The sequence below is a fragment of the Anomaloglossus baeobatrachus genome, chromosome 4, assembly GCF_048569485.1.
Source record: "Anomaloglossus baeobatrachus isolate aAnoBae1 chromosome 4, aAnoBae1.hap1, whole genome shotgun sequence".
In the NCBI taxonomy this organism is placed as follows: Eukaryota; Metazoa; Chordata; class Amphibia; order Anura; family Aromobatidae; genus Anomaloglossus; species Anomaloglossus baeobatrachus.
The window spans coordinates 682,591,519-682,611,134 of NC_134356.1; the positions used below are offsets into that span (position 1 = coordinate 682,591,519).

General features: G+C 58.8%; 1 protein-coding gene across 1 annotated transcript in view; it reads right to left on the reverse strand.

Moving 5' to 3' along the window:
• The window catches only part of DNAH2 (dynein axonemal heavy chain 2), a 253,646-nt gene that overhangs the window by 184,391 nt on the left and 49,639 nt on the right, over positions 1 to 19,616 (reverse strand). Inside the window, exons 10-11 of the mRNA XM_075346717.1 lie at positions 16,276 to 16,363; positions 10,042 to 10,247 (exon numbers count right to left, since the gene is read on the reverse strand). Coding sequence (XP_075202832.1) covers positions 10,042 to 10,247; positions 16,276 to 16,363 — 294 coding nt within the window. The remainder of the gene's footprint in view (positions 1 to 10,041; positions 10,248 to 16,275; positions 16,364 to 19,616) is intronic.

Genomic DNA, 19,616 nt, shown 5'->3' on the forward strand with positions numbered 1-19,616 from the left:
TGTGGACTGGTGGAGAAGACAGGTGTGGACTGGTGGGAAGACAGGTGAGGACTGCTGGAGAAGACAGGTGCGGACTGCTGGAGAAGACAGGTGTGGACTGGTGGAGAAGACAGGTGTGGACTGGTGGAGAAGACAGGTGTGGACTGGTGGAGAAGACAGGTGCGGACTGCTGGAGAAGACAGGTGTGGACTGGTGCAGAAGACAGGCGCGGAGTGCTGGAGAAGACAGGTGTGGACTGGTGCAGAAGACAGGTGCGGACTGCTGGAGAAGACAGGTGTGGACTGCTGGAGAAGACAGGTGTGGACTGGTGCAGAAGGCAGGCGTGGACTGCTGGAGAAGACAGGTGTGGACTGGTGGAGAAGACAGGTGCGGACTGGTGGAGAAGACAGGTGTGGACTGGTGGAGAAGACAGGTGGGGACTGGTGGAGAAGACAGGTGTGGACTGGTGGAGAAGACAGATGATGCAGACTGGTGGAGAAGACAGGCGTGGACTGGTGGAGAAGATAGATGTGGACTGGTGGAGAAGACAGGTGCGGACTGGTGGAGAAGACAGGTGCGGACTGGTGGAGAAGACAGGTGCAGACTGGTGGAGAAGACAGGAGTGGACTGGTGGAGAAGAAAGGTGGGGACTGGTGGAGAAGACAGGTGTGGACTGGTGGAGAAGACAGGTGTGGACTGGTGGAGAAGACAGGTGTGGACTGGTGGAGAAGGCAGGTGTGGACTGGGGGAGAAGACAGGTGTGGACTGGTGGAGAAGACAGGTGCGGACTGGGGGAGAAGACAGGTGAGCACTGGTGGAGAAGACAGGTGCGGACTGGTGGAGAAGACAGGTGCGGACTGGTGGAGAAGACAGGTGTGGACTGGTGGAGAAGACAGGTGTGGACTGGTGGAGAAGACAGGTGCGGACTGGTGGAGAAGACAGGTGTGGACTAGTGGAGAAGACAGGTGGGGACTGGTGGAGAAGACAGGTGTGGACTGGTGGAGAAGACAGGTGTGGACTGGTGGGAAGACAGGTGTGGACTGGTGGAGAAGAAAGGTGCGGACTGGTGGAGAAGACAGGTGCGGACTGGTGGAGAAGACAGGTGTGGACTGGTGGAGAAGACAGGTGCGGACTGCTGGAGAAGACAGGTGTGGACTGCTGTAGAAGACAGGTGCGGACTGCTGGAGAAGACAGGTGTGGACTGGTGGAGAAGACAGGTGTGGACTGGTGGGAAGACAGGTGAGGACTGCTGGAGAAGACAGGTGCGGACTGCTGGAGAAGACAGGTGTGGACTGGTGGAGAAGACAGGTGTGGACTGGTGGAGAAGACAGGTGTGGACTGGTGGAGAAGACAGGTGTGGACTGCTGGAGAAGACAGGTGTGGACTGGTGCAGAAGACAGGCGCGGACTGGTGGAGAAGACAGGTGTGGACTGGTGGAGAAGACAGGTGCGGACTGGTGGAGAAGACAGGTGTGGACTGGTGGAGAAGACAGGTGCGGACTGCTGGAGAAGACAGGTGTGGACTGGTGCAGAAGACAGGCGCGGAGTGCTGGAGAAGACAGGTGTGGACTGGTGCAGAAGACAGGTGCGGACTGCTGGAGAAGACAGGTGTGGACTGCTGGAGAAGACAGGTGTGGACTGGTGCAGAAGACAGGCGTGGACTGCTGGAGAAGACAGGTGTGGACTGGTGGAGAAGACAGGTGTGGACTGGTGGAGAAGACAGGTGCGGACTGGTGGAGAAGACAGGTGTGGACTGGTGGAGAAGACAGGTGGGGACTGGTGGAGAAGACAGGTGTGGACTGGTGGAGAAGACAGATGATGCAGACTGGTGGAGAAGACAGGCGTGGACTGGTGGAGAAGATAGATGTGGACTGGTGGAGAAGACAGGTGTGGACTGTGGAGAAGACAGGTGTGGACTGGTGCAGAAGACAGGCGCGGAGTGCTGGAGAAGACAGGTGTGGACTGGTGCAGAAGACAGGTGCGGACTGCTGGAGAAGACAGGTGTGGACTGGTGCAGAAGACAGGTGTGGACTGGTGGAGAAGACAGGTGTGGACTGGTGGAGAAGACAGGTACGGACTGCTGGAGAAGACAGGTGTGGACTAGTGGAGAAGACAGGTGGGGACTGGTGGAGAAGACAGGTGTGGACTGGTGGAGAAGACAGGTGTGGACTGGTGGGAAGACAGGTGTGGACTGGTGGAGAAGAAAGGTGCGGACTGGTGGAGAAGACAGGTGTGGACTGGTGGAGAAGACAGGTGTGGACTGGTGGAGAAGACAGGTGCGGACTGCTGGAGAAGACAGGTGTGGACTGCTGTAGAAGACAGGTGCGGACTGCTGGAGAAGACAGGTGTGGACTGGTGGAGAAGACAGGTGTGGACTGGTGGGAAGACAGGTGAGGACTGCTGGAGAAGACAGGTGCGGACTGCTGGAGAAGACAGGTGTGGACTGGTGGAGAAGACAGGTGTGGACTGGTGGAGAAGACAGGTGTGGACTGGTGGAGAAGACAGGTGTGGACTGCTGGAGAAGACAGGTGTGGACTGGTGCAGAAGACAGGCGCGGACTGGTGGAGAAGACAGGTGTGGACTGGTGGAGAAGACAGGTGCGGACTGGTGGAGAAGACAGGTGTGGACTGGTGGAGAAGACAGGTGCGGACTGCTGGAGAAGACAGGTGTGGACTGGTGCAGAAGACAGGCGCGGAGTGCTGGAGAAGACAGGTGTGGACTGGTGCAGAAGACAGGTGCGGACTGCTGGAGAAGACAGGTGTGGACTGCTGGAGAAGACAGGTGTGGACTGGTGCAGAAGACAGGCGTGGACTGCTGGAGAAGACAGGTGTGGACTGGTGGAGAAGACAGGTGTGGACTGGTGGAGAAGACAGGTGCGGACTGGTGGAGAAGACAGGTGTGGACTGGTGGAGAAGACAGGTGGGGACTGGTGGAGAAGACAGGTGTGGACTGGTGGAGAAGACAGATGATGCAGACTGGTGGAGAAGACAGGCGTGGACTGGTGGAGAAGATAGATGTGGACTGGTGGAGAAGACAGGTGTGGACTGTGGAGAAGACAGGTGTGGACTGGTGCAGAAGACAGGCGCGGAGTGCTGGAGAAGACAGGTGTGGACTGGTGCAGAAGACAGGTGCGGACTGCTGGAGAAGACAGGTGTGGACTGGTGCAGAAGACAGGTGTGGACTGGTGGAGAAGACAGGTGTGGACTGGTGGAGAAGACAGGTGCGGACTGCTGGAGAAGACAGGTGTGGACTGGTGCAGAAGACAGGCGTGGTCTGCTGGAGAAGACAGGTGTGGACTGGTGGAGAAGACAGGTGCGGACTGGTGGAGAAGACAGGTGCGGACTGGTGGAGAAGACAGGTGCGGACTGGTGGAGAAGACAGGTGCGGACTGGTGGAGAAGACAGGTGTGGACTGGTGGGAAGACAGGTGTGGACTGGTGGAGAAGACAGCTGCGGACTGGTGGAGAAGACAGGTGTGGACTGGTGGAGAAGACAGGTGCGGACTGCTGGAGAAGACAGGTGTGGACTGCTGTAGAAGACAGGTGCGGACTGCTGGAGAAGACAGGTGTGGACTGGTGGAGAAGACAGGTGTGGACTGGTGGGAAGACAGGTGAGGACTGCTGGAGAAGACAGGTGCGGACTGCTGGAGAAGACAGGTGTGGACTGGTGGAGAAGACAGGTGAGGACTGCTGGAGAAGACAGGTGCGGACTGCTGGAGAAGACAGGTGTGGACTGGTGGAGAAGACAGGTGTGGACTGGTGGAGAAGACAGGTGCGGACTGCTGGAGAAGACAGGTGTGGACTGGTGCAGAAGACAGGCGCGGAGTGCTGGAGAAGACAGGTGTGGACTGGTGCAGAAGACAGGTGCGGACTGCTGGAGAAGACAGGTGTGGACTGCTGGAGAAGACAGGTGTGGACTGGTGCAGAAGACAGGCGTGGACTGCTGGAGAAGACAGGTGTGGACTGGTGGAGAAGACAGGTGCGGACTGGTGGAGAAGACAGGTGCAGACTGGTGGAGAAGACAGGAGTGGACTGGTGGAGAAGAAAGGTGGGGACTGGTGGAGAAGACAGGTGTGGACTGGTGGAGAAGACAGGTGTGGACTGGTGGAGAAGACAGGTGTGGACTGGTGGAGAAGGCAGGTGTGGACTGGGGGAGAAGACAGGTGTGGACTGGTGGAGAAGACAGGTGCGGACTGGGGGAGAAGACAGGTGAGCACTGGTGGAGAAGACAGGTGCGGACTGGTGGAGAAGACAGGTGCGGACTGGTGGAGAAGACAGGTGTGGACTGGTGGAGAAGACAGGTGTGGACTGGTGGAGAAGACAGGTGCGGACTGGTGGAGAAGACAGGTGTGGACTAGTGGAGAAGACAGGTGGGGACTGGTGGAGAAGACAGGTGTGGACTGGTGGAGAAGACAGATGATGCAGACTGGTGGAGAAGACAGGCGTGGACTGGTGGAGAAGATAGATGTGGACTGGTGGAGAAGACAGGTGTGGACTGGTGGAGAAGACAGGTGTGGACTGGTGGAGAAGACAGGTGCGGACTGGTGGAGAAGACAGGTGCGGACTGGTGGAGAAGACAGGTGCAGACTGGTGGAGAAGACAGGAGTGGACTGGTGGAGAAGACAGGTGTGGACTGGTGGAGAAGACAGGTGCGGACTGGTGGAGAAGACAGGTGGGGACTGGTGGAGAAGACAGGAGTGGACTGGTGGAGAAGAAAGGTGGGGACTGGTGGAGAAGACATGTGTGGACTGGTGGAGAAGACAGGTGTGGACTGGTGGAGAAGACAGGTGTGGACTGGTGGAGAAGACAGGTGTGGACTGGGGGAGAAGACAGGTGTGGACTGGTGGAGAAGACAGGTGTGGACTGGTGGAGAAGACAGGTGCGGACTGGGGGAGAAGACAGGTGAGCACTGGTGGAGAAGACAGGTGCGGACTGGTGGAGAAGACAGGTGCGGACTGGTGGAGAAGACAGGTGCGGACTGGTGGAGAAGACAGGTGCGGACTGGTGGAGAAGACAGGCACGGACTGGTGGAGAAGACAGGTGCAGACTGGTGGAGACGACAGGTGCGGACTGGTGGAGAAGACATGTGCAGACTGGTGGAGACGACAGGTGCGGACTGGTGGAGAAGACAGGGGCAGACTGGTGGAGAAGACAGGTGTGGACTGGTGGAGAAGACAGGTGGGGACTGGTGGAGAAGACAGGTGCGGACTGGTGGAGAAGACAGGTGTGGACTGCTGGAGAAGACAGGTGCGGACTGGTGGAGAAGACAGGTGCGGACTGGTGGAGAAGACAGATGATGCAGACTGGTGGAGAAGAGAGATGTGGACTGGTGGAGAAGATAGATGTGGACTGGTGGAGAAGACAGGTGTGGACTGGTGGAGAATACAGGTGCGGACTGGTGGAGAAGACAGGTGTGGACTGGTGGAGAAGACAGGTGAGGACTGCTGGAGAAGACAGGTGCGGACTGCTGGAGAAGACAGGTGTGGACTGGTGGAGAAGACAGGTGTGGACTGGTGGAGAAGACAGGTGCGGACTGCTGGAGAAGACAGGTGTGGACTGGTGCAGAAGACAGGCGCGGAGTGCTGGAGAAGACAGGTGTGGACTGGTGCAGAAGACAGGTGCGGACTGCTGGAGAAGACAGGTGTGGACTGCTGGAGAAGACAGGTGTGGACTGGTGCAGAAGACAGGCGTGGACTGCTGGAGAAGACAGGTGTGGACTGGTGGAGAAGACAGGTGCGGACTGGTGGAGAAGACAGGTGCAGACTGGTGGAGAAGACAGGAGTGGACTGGTGGAGAAGAAAGGTGGGGACTGGTGGAGAAGACAGGTGTGGACTGGTGGAGAAGACAGGTGTGGACTGGTGGAGAAGACAGGTGTGGACTGGTGGAGAAGGCAGGTGTGGACTGGGGGAGAAGACAGGTGTGGACTGGTGGAGAAGACAGGTGCGGACTGGGGGAGAAGACAGGTGAGCACTGGTGGAGAAGACAGGTGCGGACTGGTGGAGAAGACAGGTGCGGACTGGTGGAGAAGACAGGTGTGGACTGGTGGAGAAGACAGGTGTGGACTGGTGGAGAAGACAGGTGCGGACTGGTGGAGAAGACAGGTGTGGACTAGTGGAGAAGACAGGTGGGGACTGGTGGAGAAGACAGGTGTGGACTGGTGGAGAAGACAGATGATGCAGACTGGTGGAGAAGACAGGCGTGGACTGGTGGAGAAGATAGATGTGGACTGGTGGAGAAGACAGGTGTGGACTGGTGGAGAAGACAGGTGTGGACTGGTGGAGAAGACAGGTGCGGACTGGTGGAGAAGACAGGTGCGGACTGGTGGAGAAGACAGGTGCAGACTGGTGGAGAAGACAGGAGTGGACTGGTGGAGAAGACAGGTGTGGACTGGTGGAGAAGACAGGTGCGGACTGGTGGAGAAGACAGGTGGGGACTGGTGGAGAAGACAGGAGTGGACTGGTGGAGAAGAAAGGTGGGGACTGGTGGAGAAGACATGTGTGGACTGGTGGAGAAGACAGGTGTGGACTGGTGGAGAAGACAGGTGTGGACTGGTGGAGAAGACAGGTGTGGACTGGGGGAGAAGACAGGTGTGGACTGGTGGAGAAGACAGGTGTGGACTGGTGGAGAAGACAGGTGCGGACTGGGGGAGAAGACAGGTGAGCACTGGTGGAGAAGACAGGTGCGGACTGGTGGAGAAGACAGGTGCGGACTGGTGGAGAAGACAGGTGCGGACTGGTGGAGAAGACAGGTGCGGACTGGTGGAGAAGACAGGCACGGACTGGTGGAGAAGACAGGTGCAGACTGGTGGAGACGACAGGTGCGGACTGGTGGAGAAGACATGTGCAGACTGGTGGAGACGACAGGTGCGGACTGGTGGAGAAGACAGGGGCAGACTGGTGGAGAAGACAGGTGTGGACTGGTGGAGAAGACAGGTGGGGACTGGTGGAGAAGACAGGTGCGGACTGGTGGAGAAGACAGGTGTGGACTGCTGGAGAAGACAGGTGCGGACTGGTGGAGAAGACAGGTGCGGACTGGTGGAGAAGACAGATGATGCAGACTGGTGGAGAAGAGAGATGTGGACTGGTGGAGAAGATAGATGTGGACTGGTGGAGAAGACAGGTGTGGACTGGTGGAGAATACAGGTGCGGACTGGTGGAGAAGACAGGTGGGGACTGGTGGAGAAGACAGATGCGGACTGGTGGAGAAGACAGGTGCGGACTGGTGGAGAAGACAGGTGGGGACTGGTGGAGAAGACAGGTGGGGACTGGTGGAGAAGACAGGTGTGGACTGGTGGAGAAGACAGGTGTGGACTGCTGGAGAAGACAGGTGTGGACTGCTGGAGAAGACAGGTGAGCACTGGTGGAGAAGACAGGTGCGGACTGGTGGAGAAGACAGGTGCGGACTGGTGGAGAAGACAGGTGCGGACTGGTGGAGAAGACAGGTGCGGACTGGTGGAGAAGACAGGTGCGGACTGGTGGAGAAGACAGGTGCGGACTGGTGGAGAAGACAGGCACGGACTGGTGGAGAAGACAGGTGCAGACTGGTGGAGACGACAGGTGCGGACTGGTGGAGAAGACAGGTGCAGACTGGTGGAGACGACAGGTGCGGACTGGTGGAGAAGACAGGTGCAGACTGGTGGAGAAGACAGGTGTGGACTGGTGGAGAAGACAGGTGGGGACTGGTGGAGAAGACAGGTGCGGACTGGTGGAGAAGACAGGTGTGGACTGCTGGAGAAGACAGGTGTGGACTGGTGGAGAAGACAGGTGCGGACTGGTGGAGACGACAGGTGCGGACTGGTGGAGACGACAGGTGCGGACTGGTGGAGAAGACAGGTGCAGACTGGTGGAGACGACAGGTGCGGACTGGTGGAGAAGACAGGTGCAGACTGGTGGAGAAGACAGGTGTGGACTGCTGGAGAAGACAGGTGTGGACTGGTGGAGAAGACAGGTGCGGACTGGTGGGAAGACAGGTGTGGACTGGTGGAGAAGACAGGTGCGGACTGGTGGAGAAGACAGGTGTGGACTGGTGGGAAGACAGGTGTGGACTAGTGGAGAAGACAGGTGCGGACTGCTGGAGAAGACAGGTGTGGACTGGTGGAGAAGACAGGTGCGGACTGGTGGAGAAGACAGGTGCGGACTGGTGGAGAAGACAGGTGTGGACTGGTGGGAAGACAGGTGTGGACTGGTGGAGAAGACAGGTGCGGACTGGTGGAGAAGACAGGTGTGGACTGGTGAAGAAGACAGGTGCGGACTGCTGGAGAAGACAGGTGTGGACTGCTGGAGAAGACAGGTGCGGACTGCTGGAGAAGACAGGTGCGGACTGCTGGAGAAGACAGGTGTGGACTGGTGGAGAAGACAGGTGTGGACTGGTGGGAAGACAGGTGAGGACTGCTGGAGAAGACAGGTGCGGACTGCTGGAGAAGACAGGTGTGGACTGGTGGAGACGATAGGTGCGGACTGGTGGAGAAGACAGGTGCAGACTGGTGGAGAAGACAGGTGCGGACTGGTGGAGAAGACAGGTGTGGACTGGTGGAGAAGACAGGTGTGGACTGGTGGAGAAGACAGGTGTGGACTGGTGGAGAAGACAGGTGCGGACTGCTGGAGAAGACAGGTGTGGACTGGTGCAGAAGACAGGCGCGGAGTGCTGGAGAAGACAGGTGTGGACTGGTGCAGAAGACAGGTGCGGACTGCTGGAGAAGACAGGTGTGGACTGGTGGAGAAGACAGGTGCGGACTGGTGGAGAAGACAGATGCGGACTGGTGCAGAAGACAGGTGCGGACTGCTGGAGAAGACAGGTGTGGACTGGTGCAGAAGACAGGTGCGGACTGGTGGAGAAGACAGGTGTGGACTGGTGGAGAAGACAGGTGCGGACTGGTGGAGAAGACAGGTGCGGACTGCTGGAGAAGACAGGTGTGGACTGGTGCAGAAGACAGGTGCGGACTGCTGGAGAAGACAGGTGTGGACTGGTGGAGAAGACAGGTGCGGACTGGTGGAGAAGACAGGTGTGGACTGGTGAAGAAGACAGGTGCGGACTGCTGGAGAAGACAGGTGTGGACTGCTGGAGAAGACAGGTGCGGACTGCTGGAGAAGACAGGTGCGGACTGCTGGAGAAGACAGGTGTGGACTGGTGGAGAAGACAGGTGTGGACTGGTGGGAAGACAGGTGAGGACTGCTGGAGAAGACAGGTGCGGACTGCTGGAGAAGACAGGTGTGGACTGGTGGAGACGATAGGTGCGGACTGGTGGAGAAGACAGGTGCAGACTGGTGGAGAAGACAGGTGCAGACTGGTGGAGACGATAGGTGCGGACTGGTGGAGAAGACAGGTGTGGACTGGTGGAGAAGACAGGTGTGGACTGGTGGAGAAGACAGGTGTGGACTGGTGGAGAAGACAGGTGCGGACTGCTGGAGAAGACAGGTGTGGACTGGTGCAGAAGACAGGCGCGGAGTGCTGGAGAAGACAGGTGTGGACTGGTGCAGAAGACAGGTGCGGACTGCTGGAGAAGACAGGTGTGGACTGGTGGAGAAGACAGGTGCGGACTGGTGGAGAAGACAGATGCGGACTGGTGCAGAAGACAGGTGCGGACTGCTGGAGAAGACAGGTGTGGACTGGTGCAGAAGACAGGTGCGGACTGCTGGAGAAGACAGGTGTGGACTGGTGGAGAAGACAGGTGCGGACTGGTGGAGAAGACAGGTGCGGACTGCTGGAGAAGACAGGTGTGGACTGGTGCAGAAGACAGGTGCGGACTGCTGGAGAAGACAGGTGTGGACTGGTGGAGAAGACAGTTGCGGACTGGTGGAGAAGACAGGTGTGGACTGGTGGAGAAGACAGGTGCGGACTGCTGGAGAAGACAGGTGTGGACTGGTGGGAAGACAGGTGCGGACTGCTGGAGAAGACAGGTGTGGACTGGTGCAGAAGACAGGCGTGGACTGCTGGAGAAGACAGGTGCAGACTGGTGCAGAGGACTTTTGTGAAGTATGGCACGTTGGTATTGCAGGTGTAGAGGCTGTGGAGTGGTGGAGTGAGGGTGGTCCTGTGGAGGGGCGCGGGCGCAGCAGGACACTTTACCGGTTGTAGTCGTCATGCCACGATGTGTTCTTCACATCCAGGATCGTCTTCTTCACCAACTTCAGAATCGCTAAGTTCTTATGAAATGTCTCCTCAATCTCCAGCAAGCTGCGGGTGATTTGGGGGCCGCTCTGCCCTGGAAAGCACGGAAGGGGGGTCTGCTTCCCATCCTCCCAGCGCCCAAACTGCTGCTGGCACAAACACACCTGAAACAGGACGGAGACCACAGCGGTCAGCGGCCCCTGCCCATGATGATGGGAGCCAGATGAGCCATGTATGGCCAATGTACTGCACCCTGACCGCATAGAGGGGGTACACAGCTGCACACAGCACAGAGGGGGTATGCAGCACCACTGCACACAGCACAGAGGGGGTATGCAGCACATCTGCACACAGCACAGAGGGGGTACGCAGCTGCAGGCAGCACAGAGGGGTACGCAGCACCGCTGCACACAGCACAGAGGGGGTATGCAGCACATCTGCACACAGCACAGAGGGGGTACGCAGCTGCAGGCAGCACAGAGGGGTACGCAGCACCGCTGCACACAGCACAGAGGGGGTATGCAGCACATCTGCACACAGCACAGAGGGGGTACGCAGCTGCAGGCAGCACAGAGGGGTACGCAGCACCACTGCACACAGCACAGAGGGGGTATGCAGCACATCTGCACACAGCACAGAGGGGGTACGCAGCTGCAGGCAGCACAGAGGGGTACGTAGCACCGCTGCACACAGCACAGAGGGGGTACGCAGCACATCTGCACACAGCACAGAGGGGGTACGCAGCACATCTGCAAACAGCACAGAGGGAATACGCAGCTGCAGGCAGCACAGAGGGGTACGTAGCACCGCTGCACACAGCACAGAGGGGGTACGCAGCACAGACGGGTACGCAGCACCGCTGCAGACAGCACAGAGGGGTACGCAGCACAGAGGGGGTACGCAGCACATCTGCACACAGCACAGAGGGGGTACGCAGCACATCTGCAAACAGCACAGAGGGGGTACGCAGCTGCAGGCAGCACAGAGGGGTACGTAGCACCGCTGCACACAGCACAGAGGGGGTACGCAGCACAGAAGGGGACGCAGCACCGCTGCAGACAGCACAGAGGGGTACGCAGCACAGAGGGGGTACGCAGCTGCACACAGCACAGAGGGGGTACACAGCACCGCTGCACACAGCACAGAGGGGGTACGCAGCTGCAGACAGCACAGAGGGGTACGCAGCTGCAGACAGCACAGAGGGGTACGCAGCACAGAGGGGGTACGCAGCTGCAGACAGCACAGAGGGGTACGCAGCTGCAGACGCCACTGATGGTGATGGAATAAAAGGTTCCCTGTAAATTTTACTCCAGAAATAAGGAGAGTGTGAGCGGAGTTCTGCTTTATTTAACCCCTCACAGCTGTCACATAGACCAGGAACAGAAAGAGTTACTCCTCCTCCGCCACACGACAGGGGCAGCCGCGTGCATGTCTGTCACTCGCTGTATTGCCATAGCAACATGGCAAGCGAATGCAGCCACCACAGCGCCCCGCAGCACAAATGAATAGGGTTTATAAAAGGGACTGAGGCAGGAGGCGCCGAAGCTCCGAGCAACGGATCCCCTGCCAGCCGAGGAGCGAGCAGGGCACAGCAGCCTACAGCCTGCACCCAGCTCTGCTGTGCCACCCTGCACCCGGCCTGTGCCACCCTGCATCCAGCCCTGCTGTGCCACCCTGCACCCAGCTCTGCTGTGCCACCCTGCACCCAGCTCTGCTGTGCCACCCTGCATCCAGCCCTGCTGTGCCACCCTGCACCCAGCTCTGCTGTGCCACCCTGCACCCAGCTCTGCTGTGCCACCCTGCATCCAGCCCTGCTGTGCCACCCTGCATCCAGCTCTGCTGTGCCACCCTGCACCCAGCTCTGCTGTGCCACCCTGCATCCAGCTCTGCTGTGCCACCCTGTACCCAGCTCTGCTGTGCCACCCTGCACTCAGCTCTGCTGTGCCACCCTGCATCCAGCTCTGCTGTGCCACCCTGTACCCAGCTCTGCTGTGCCACCCTGCACTCAGCTCTGCTGTGCCACCCTGTACCCAGCCTGTGCCACCCTGCACCCAGCTCTGCTGTGCCACCCTGCACCCAGCCTGTGCCACCCTGCACCCAGCTCTGCTGTGCCACCCTGCACCCAGCTCTGCTGTGCCACCCTGCACCCAGCCTGTGCCACCCTGCATCCAGCTCTGCTGTGCCACCCTGCACCCAGCTCTGCTGTGCCACCCTGCACCCAGCCTGTGCCATCCTGCATCCAGCTCTGCTGTGCCACCCTGCACCCAGCTCTGCTGTGCCACCCTGCATCCAGCCCTGCTGTGCCACCCTGCACCCAGCTCTGCTGTGCCACCCTGCATCCAGCTCTGCTGTGCCACCCTGCAATCAGCTCTGCTGTGCCACCCTGCACTCAGCTCTGCTGTGCCACCCTGCACCCAGCTCTGCTGTGCCACCCTGCACCCAGCCTGTGCCACCCTGCACCCAGCTCTGCTGTGCCACCCTGCACCCAGCTCTGCTGTGCCACCCTGCACCCAGCCTGTGCCACCCTGCACCCAGCTCTGCTGTGCCACCCTGCACCCAGCCTGTGCCACCCTGCATCCAGCTCTGCTGTGCCACCCTGCACCCAGCTCTGCTGTGCCACCCTGCATCCAGCCCTGCTGTGCCACCCTGCACCCAGCTCTGCTGTGCCACCCTGCATCCAGCTCTGCTGTGCCACCCTGCACTCAGCTCTGCTGTGCCACCCTGCACTCAGCTCTGCTGTGCCACCCTGTACCCAGCCTGTGCCACCCTGCACCCAGCTCTGCTGTGCCACCCTGCACCCAGCCTGTGCCACCCTGCACCCAGCTCTGCTGTGCCACCCTGCACCCAGCCTGTGCCACCCTGCACCCAGCTCTGCTGTGCCACCCTGCATCCAGCTCTGCTGTGCCACCCTGCACTCAGCTCTGCTGTGCCACCCTGCACCCAGCTCTGCTGTGCCACCCTGTACCCAGCCTGTGCCACCCTGCACCCAGCTCTGCTGTGCCACCCTGCACCCAGCCTGTGCCACCCTGCACCCAGCTCTGCTGTGCCACCCTGCACCCAGCTCTGCCACCCTGCACCCAGCCTGTGCCACCCTGCACCCAGCTCTGCTGTGCCACCCTGCACTCAGCTCTGCTGTGCCACCCTGCACTCAGCTCTGCTGTGCCACCATGCACCCAGCCTGTGCCACCCTGCACCCAGCTCTGCTGTGCCACCCAGTACCCAACCTGTGCCACCCTGCACCCAGCTCTGCTGTGCCACCCTGCACCCAGCTCTGCTGTGCCACCCTGCACTCAGCTCTGCTGTGCCACCCTGCACCCAGCCTGTGCCACCCTGCACCCAGCTCTGCTGTGCCACCCTGCACCCAGCTCTGCTGTGCCACCCTGCACCCAGCCTGTGCCACCCTGTACCCAGCTCTGCTGTGCCACCCTGCACTCAGCTCTGCTGTGCCACCTTGCACTCAGCTCTGCTGTGCCACCATGCACCCAGCCTGTGCCACCCTGCACCCAGCTCTGCTGTGCCACCCTGTACCCAACCTGTGCCACCCTGCACCCAGCTCTGCTGTGCCACCCTGCACCCAGCTCTGCTGTGCCACCATGCACCCAGCCTGTGCCACCCTGCACCCAGCTCTGCTGTGCCACCCTGTACCCAACCTGTGCCACCCTGCACCCAGCTCTGCTGTGCCACCCTGCACCCAGCTCTGCTGTGCCACCCTGCACCCAGCCTGTGCCACCCTGCACCCAGCTCTGCTGTGCCACCCTGCACCCAGCTCTGCTGTGCCACCCTGCACCCAGCCTGTGCCACCCTGCACCCAGCTCTGCTGTGCCACCCTGCACTCAGCTCTGCTGTGCCACCCTGCACTCAGCTCTGCTGTGCCACCATGCACCCAGCCTGTGCCACCCTGCACCCAGCTCTGCTGTGCCACCCTGTACCCAACCTGTGCCACCCTGCACCCAGCTCTGCTGTGCCACCCTGCACCCAGCTCTGCTGTGCCACCCTGCACTCAGCTCTGCTGTGCCACCCTGCACCCAGCCTGTGCCACCCTGCACCCAGCTCTGCTGTGCCACCCTGCACCCAGCTCTGCTGTGCCACCCTGCACCCAGCCTGTGCCACCCTGTACCCAGCTCTGCTGTGCCACCCTGCACTCAGCTCTGCTGTGCCACCTTGCACTCAGCTCTGCTGTGCCACCATGCACCCAGCCTGTGCCACCCTGCACCCAGCTCTGCTGTGCCACCCTGTACCCAACCTGTGCCACCCTGCACCCAGCTCTGCTGTGCCACCCTGCACCCAGCTCTGCTGTGCCACCATGCACCCAGCCTGTGCCACCCTGCACCCAGCTCTGCTGTGCCACCCTGTACCCAACCTGTGCCACCCTGCACCCAGCTCTGCTGTGCCACCCTGCACCCAGCTCTGCTGTGCCACCCTGCACCCAGCCTGTGCCACCCTGCACCCAGCTCTGCTGTGCCACCCTGCACTCAGCTCTACTGTGCCACCCTGCACCCAGCCTGTGCCACCCTGCACAGAGCTCTGCTGTGCCACCCTGCAGCAAGCTCTGCTGTGCCACCCTGCACCCAGTCTGTGCCTCCTTGCACCCTGTCTGTGTGTCCTACACCCGGCCTGTGCCAACCCGCACCCGACCTGTGACACCCATCAATTGGTCTGTGCCACCCTGTAGAAGGAGTCACACAGTTAGGACTCTTTGCCAATCCTATCTGTATCACCCTGCAGAGGGAGGAGACACAGCTCCTCCTATCTGTATCACCCTGCAGGGGGAGGAGACTCACAGCCCCTCCTATCTGTATCACCCTGCAGGGGGAGGAGACTCATAGCTCCTCCTATCTGTATCACCCTGCAGGGGGAGGAGACTCATAGCTCCTCCTATCTGTATCACCCTGCAGGGTGAGGAGACTCATAGCTCCTCCTATCTGTATCACCCTGCAGGGGGAGGAGACTCACAGCTCCTCCTATCTGTATCACCCTGCAGGGGGAGGAGACTCATAGCTCCACCTATCTGTATCACCCTGCAGGGGGAGGAGACTCATAGCTCCTCCTATCTGTATCACCCTGCAGGGGGAGGAGACTCATAGTTCCTCCTATCTGTATCACCCTGCAGGGGGAGGAGACTCATAGCTCCTCCTATCTGTATCACCCTGCAGGGGGAGGAGACTCATAGCTCCTCCTATCTGTATCACCCTGCAGGGGGAGGAGACTCATAGCTCCTCCTATCTGTATCACCCTGCAGGGGGAGGAGACTCATAGCTCCACCTATCTGTATCACCCTGCAGGGGGAGGAGACTCATAGCTCCTCCTATCTGTATCACCCTGCAGGGTGAGGAGACTCATAGCTCCTCCTATCTGTATCACCCTGCAGGGGGAGGAGACTCACAGCTCCTCCTATCTGTATCACCCTGCAGGGGGAGGAGACTCATAGCTCCACCTATCTGTATCACCCTGCAGGGGGAGGAGACTCATAGCTCCTCCTATCTGTATCACCCTGCAGGGGGAGGAGACTCATAGTTCCTCCTATCTGTATCACCCTGCAGGGGGAGGAGACTCATAGCTCCTCCTATCTGTATCACCCTGCAGGGGGAGGAGACTCATAGCTCCTCCTATCTGTATCACCCTGCAGGGGGAGGAGACTCATAGCTCCTCCTATCTGTATCACCCTGCAGGGGGAGGAGACTCATACCTCCTCCTATCTGTATCACCCTGCAGGGGGAGGAGACTCATAGCTCCACCTATCTGTATCACCCTGCAGGGGGAGGAGACTCATAGCTCCTCCTATCTGTATCACCCTGCAGGGGGAGGAGACTCATAGTTCATCCTATCTGTATCACCCTGCAGGGGGAGGAGACTCATAGCTCCTCCTATCTGTATCACCCTGCAGGGGGAGGAGACTCATAGCTCCTCCTATCTGTATCACCCTGCAGGGGGAGGAGACTCATAGCTCCTCCTATCTGTATCACCCTGCAGGGGGAGGAGACTCATAGCTCCTCCTATCTGTATCACCCTGCAGGGGGAGGAGACTCATAGCTCCTCCTATCTGTATCACCCTGCAGGGGGAGGAGACTCATAGCTCCTCCTATCTGTATCACCCTGCAGGGGGAGGAGACTCATAGCTCCTCCTATCTGTATCACCCTGCAGGGGGAGGAGACTCCGCTCCCTTCTGACCATGTAATGTACATTTTCTCTACCTCCAGGAGGTCTCTGCAGCGTTGTATGAAGGCGTCCACTTGAGCAAAGATGCTTGTTTGGTCCAAAACCCATCCGACCTTGGAAAACCTGTGGAATGAATAACCCGGCGGTGAGTGGGTGCGATCAATGCAGAACAATGGTCGTTACATGCGCTGCTCATGACATGCTATACATACAGCGCGCACCGCCAGGGCTGCACACAATAACAGGTGGGCACCGTATATAACAGGCCGAAAATAATGCAAGGAAAACAGACTGAAAACATGGGGGGACTAATGAGAGCGAGAAGAGAGGAGAGCGAGAAGAGAGGAGAGCGAGAAGAGAGGAGAGCGAAAAGAGAGGATAGCGAGAAGAGAAGAGAGCGAGAAGAGAGGAGAGCAAGAAGAGAGGAGAGCGAGAAGAGAGGAGAGCGAGAAGAGGGGAGAGCGAGAAGAGAGGAGAGCGAGAAGAGAGGATAGCGAGAAGAGAAGAGAGCGAGAAGAGAGGAGAGCGAGAAGAGAGGAGAGCGAGAAGAGAGGAGAGCAAGAAGAGAGGAGAGCGAGAAGAGAGGATAGCGAGAAGAGGGGAGAGCGAGAAGAGAGGAGAGCGAGAAGAGAGGATAGCGAGAAGAGAAGAGAGCGAGAAGAGAGGAGAGCGAGAAGAGAGGAGAGCAAGAAGAGAGGAGAGCGAGAAGAGGGGAAAGAGAGAAAAGAAGAGAGCGAGAAGAGAGTAGAGCGAGAAGAGAGGAGAGCGAGAAGAGAGGAGAGCGAGAAGAGAGGAGAGCGAGAAGAGGGGAGAGCGAGAAGAGGGGAGAGCGAGAAGAGAGGAGAGCGAGAAGAGAGGAGAGCGAGAAGAGGGGAGAGCGAGAAGAGGGGAGAGCGAGAAGAGAGGAGAGCGAGAAGAGAGGAGAGCGAGAAGAGAAGAGAGCGAGAAGAGAGGAGAGCGAGAAGAGAGGAGAGCGAGAAGAGAAGAGAGCGAGAAGAGAGGAGAGCGAGAAGAGAGGAGAGCAAGAAGAGAGGAGAGCGAGAAGAGGGGAAAGAGAGAAAAGAAGAGAGCGAGAAGAGAGTAGAGCGAGAAGAGAGGAGAGCGAGAAGAGAGGAGAGCGAGAAGAGAGGAGAGCGAGAAGAGGGGAGAGCGAGAAGAGGGGAGAGCGAGAAGAGAGGAGAGCGAGAAGAGAGGAGAGCGAGAAGAGAGGAGAGCGAGAAGAGAGGAGAGCGAGAAGAGGGGAGAGAGCGAGAAGAGAGGAGAGCGAGAAGAGGGGAGAGCGAGAAGAGAGGAGAGCGAGAAGAGAGGAGAGCGAGAAGAGAGGAGAGCGAGAAGAGAGGAGAGCGAGAAGAGGGGAGAGCGAGAAGAGAGGAGAGCGAGAAGAGAGGAGAGCGAGAAGAGGGGAAAGAGAGAAAAGAAGAGAGCGAGAAGAGAGTAGAGCGAGAAGAGAGGAGAGCGAGAAGAGAGGAGAGCGAGAAGAGAGGAGAGCGAGAAGAGGGGAGAGCGAGAAGAGAGGAGAGCGAGAAGAGAGGAGAGCGAGAAGAGGGGAAAGAGAGAAAAGAAGAGAGCGAGAAGAGAGTAGAGCGAGAAGAGAGGAGAGCGAGAAGAGAGGAGAGCGAGAAGAGAGGAGAGCGAGAAGAGGGGAGAGCGAGAAGAGAGGAGAGCGAGAAGAGGGGAGAGCGAGAAGAGAGGAGAGCGAGAAGAGAGGAGAGCGAGAAGAGAGGAGAGCGAGAAGAGGGGAGAGCGAGAAGAGAGGAGAGCGAGAAGAGAGGAGAGCGAGAAGAGGGGAAAGAGAGAAAAGAAGAGAGCGAGAAGAGAGTAGAGCGAGAAGAGAGGAGAGCGAGAAGAGAGGAGAGCGAGAAGCGAGGAGAGCGAGAAGAGGGGAGAGCGAGAAGAGAGGAGAGCGAGAAGAGAGGAGAGCGAGAAGAGAAGAGAGCGAGAAGAGAGGAGAGCGAGAAGAGAGGAGAGCGAGAAGAGAAGAGAGCGAGAAGAGAGGAGAGCGAGAAGAGAGGAGAGCAAGAAGAGAGGAGAGCGAGAAGAGGGGAAAGAGAGAAAAGAAGAGAGCGAGAAGAGAGTAGAGCGAGAAGAGAGGAGAGCGAGAAGAGAGGAGAGCGAGAAGAGAGGAGAGCGAGAAGAGAGGAGAGCGAGAAGAGGGGAGAGCGAGAAGAGAGGAGAGCGAGAAGAGAGGAGAGCGAGAAGAGAGGAGAGCGAGAAGAGGGGAGAGCGAGAAGAGAGGAGAGCGAGAAGAGAGGAGAGCGAGAAGAGAGGAGAGCGAGAAGAGGGGAGAGCGAGAAGAGAGGAGAGCGAGAAGAGAGGAGAGCGAGAAGAGGGAAAGAGAGAAAAGAAGAGAGCGAGAAGAGAGTAGAGCGAGAAGAGAGGAGAGCGAGAAGAGAGGAGAGCGAGAAGAGAGGAGAGCGAGAAGAGGGGAGAGCGAGAAGAGAGGAGAGCGAGAAGAGAGGAGAGCGAGAAGAGAAGAGAGCGAGAAGAGAGGAGAGCGAGAAGAGAGGAGAGCGAGAAGAGAAGAGAGCGAGAAGAGAGGAGAGCGAGAAGAGAGGAGAGCAAGAAGAGAGGAGAGCGAGAAGAGGGGAAAGAGAGAAAAGAAGAGAGCGAGAAGAGAGTAGAGCGAGAAGAGAGGAGAGCGAGAAGAGAGGAGAGCGAGAAGAGAGGAGAGCGAGAAGAGGGGAGAGCGAGAAGAGAGGAGAGCGAGAAGAGAGGAGAGCGAGAAGAGAGGAGAGCGAGAAGAGAGGAGAGCGAGAAGAGGGGAGAGCGAGAAGAGAGGAGAGCGAGAAGAGAGGAGAGCGAGAAGAGGGGAAAGAGAGAAAAGAAGAGAGCGAGAAGAGAGTAGAGCGAGAAGAGAGGAGAGCGAGACGAGAGGAGAGCGAGAAGAGAGGAGAGCGAGAAGAGGGAAGAGCGAGAAGAGAGGAGAGCGAGAAGAGGGGAAAGAGAGAAAAGAAGAGAGCGAGAAGAGAGTAGAGCGAGAAGAGAGGAGAGCGAGAAGAGAGGAGAGCGAGAAGAGAGGAGAGCGAGAAGAGGGAGAGAGCGAGAAGAGAGGAGAGCGAGAAGAGAGGATAGCGAGAAGAGAGGATAGCTAGAAGAGGGGAAAGAGAGAAGAGGGGAGAGCGAGAAGAGGGGAAAGAGAGAAGAGAGGAGAGCGAGAAGAGAGGATAGCGAGAAGAGAGGATAGCGAGAAGAGAGGATAGCGAGAAGAGGGGAAAGAGAGAAGAGGGGAAAGAGAGAAGAGGGGAGAGCGAGAAGAGGGGAAAGAGAGAAGAGAGGAGAGCGAGAAGAGAGGATAGCGAGAAGAGAGGATAGCGAGAAGAGAGGATAGCGAGAAGAGGGGAAAGAGAGAAGAGGGGAGAGCGAGAAGAGGGGAGAG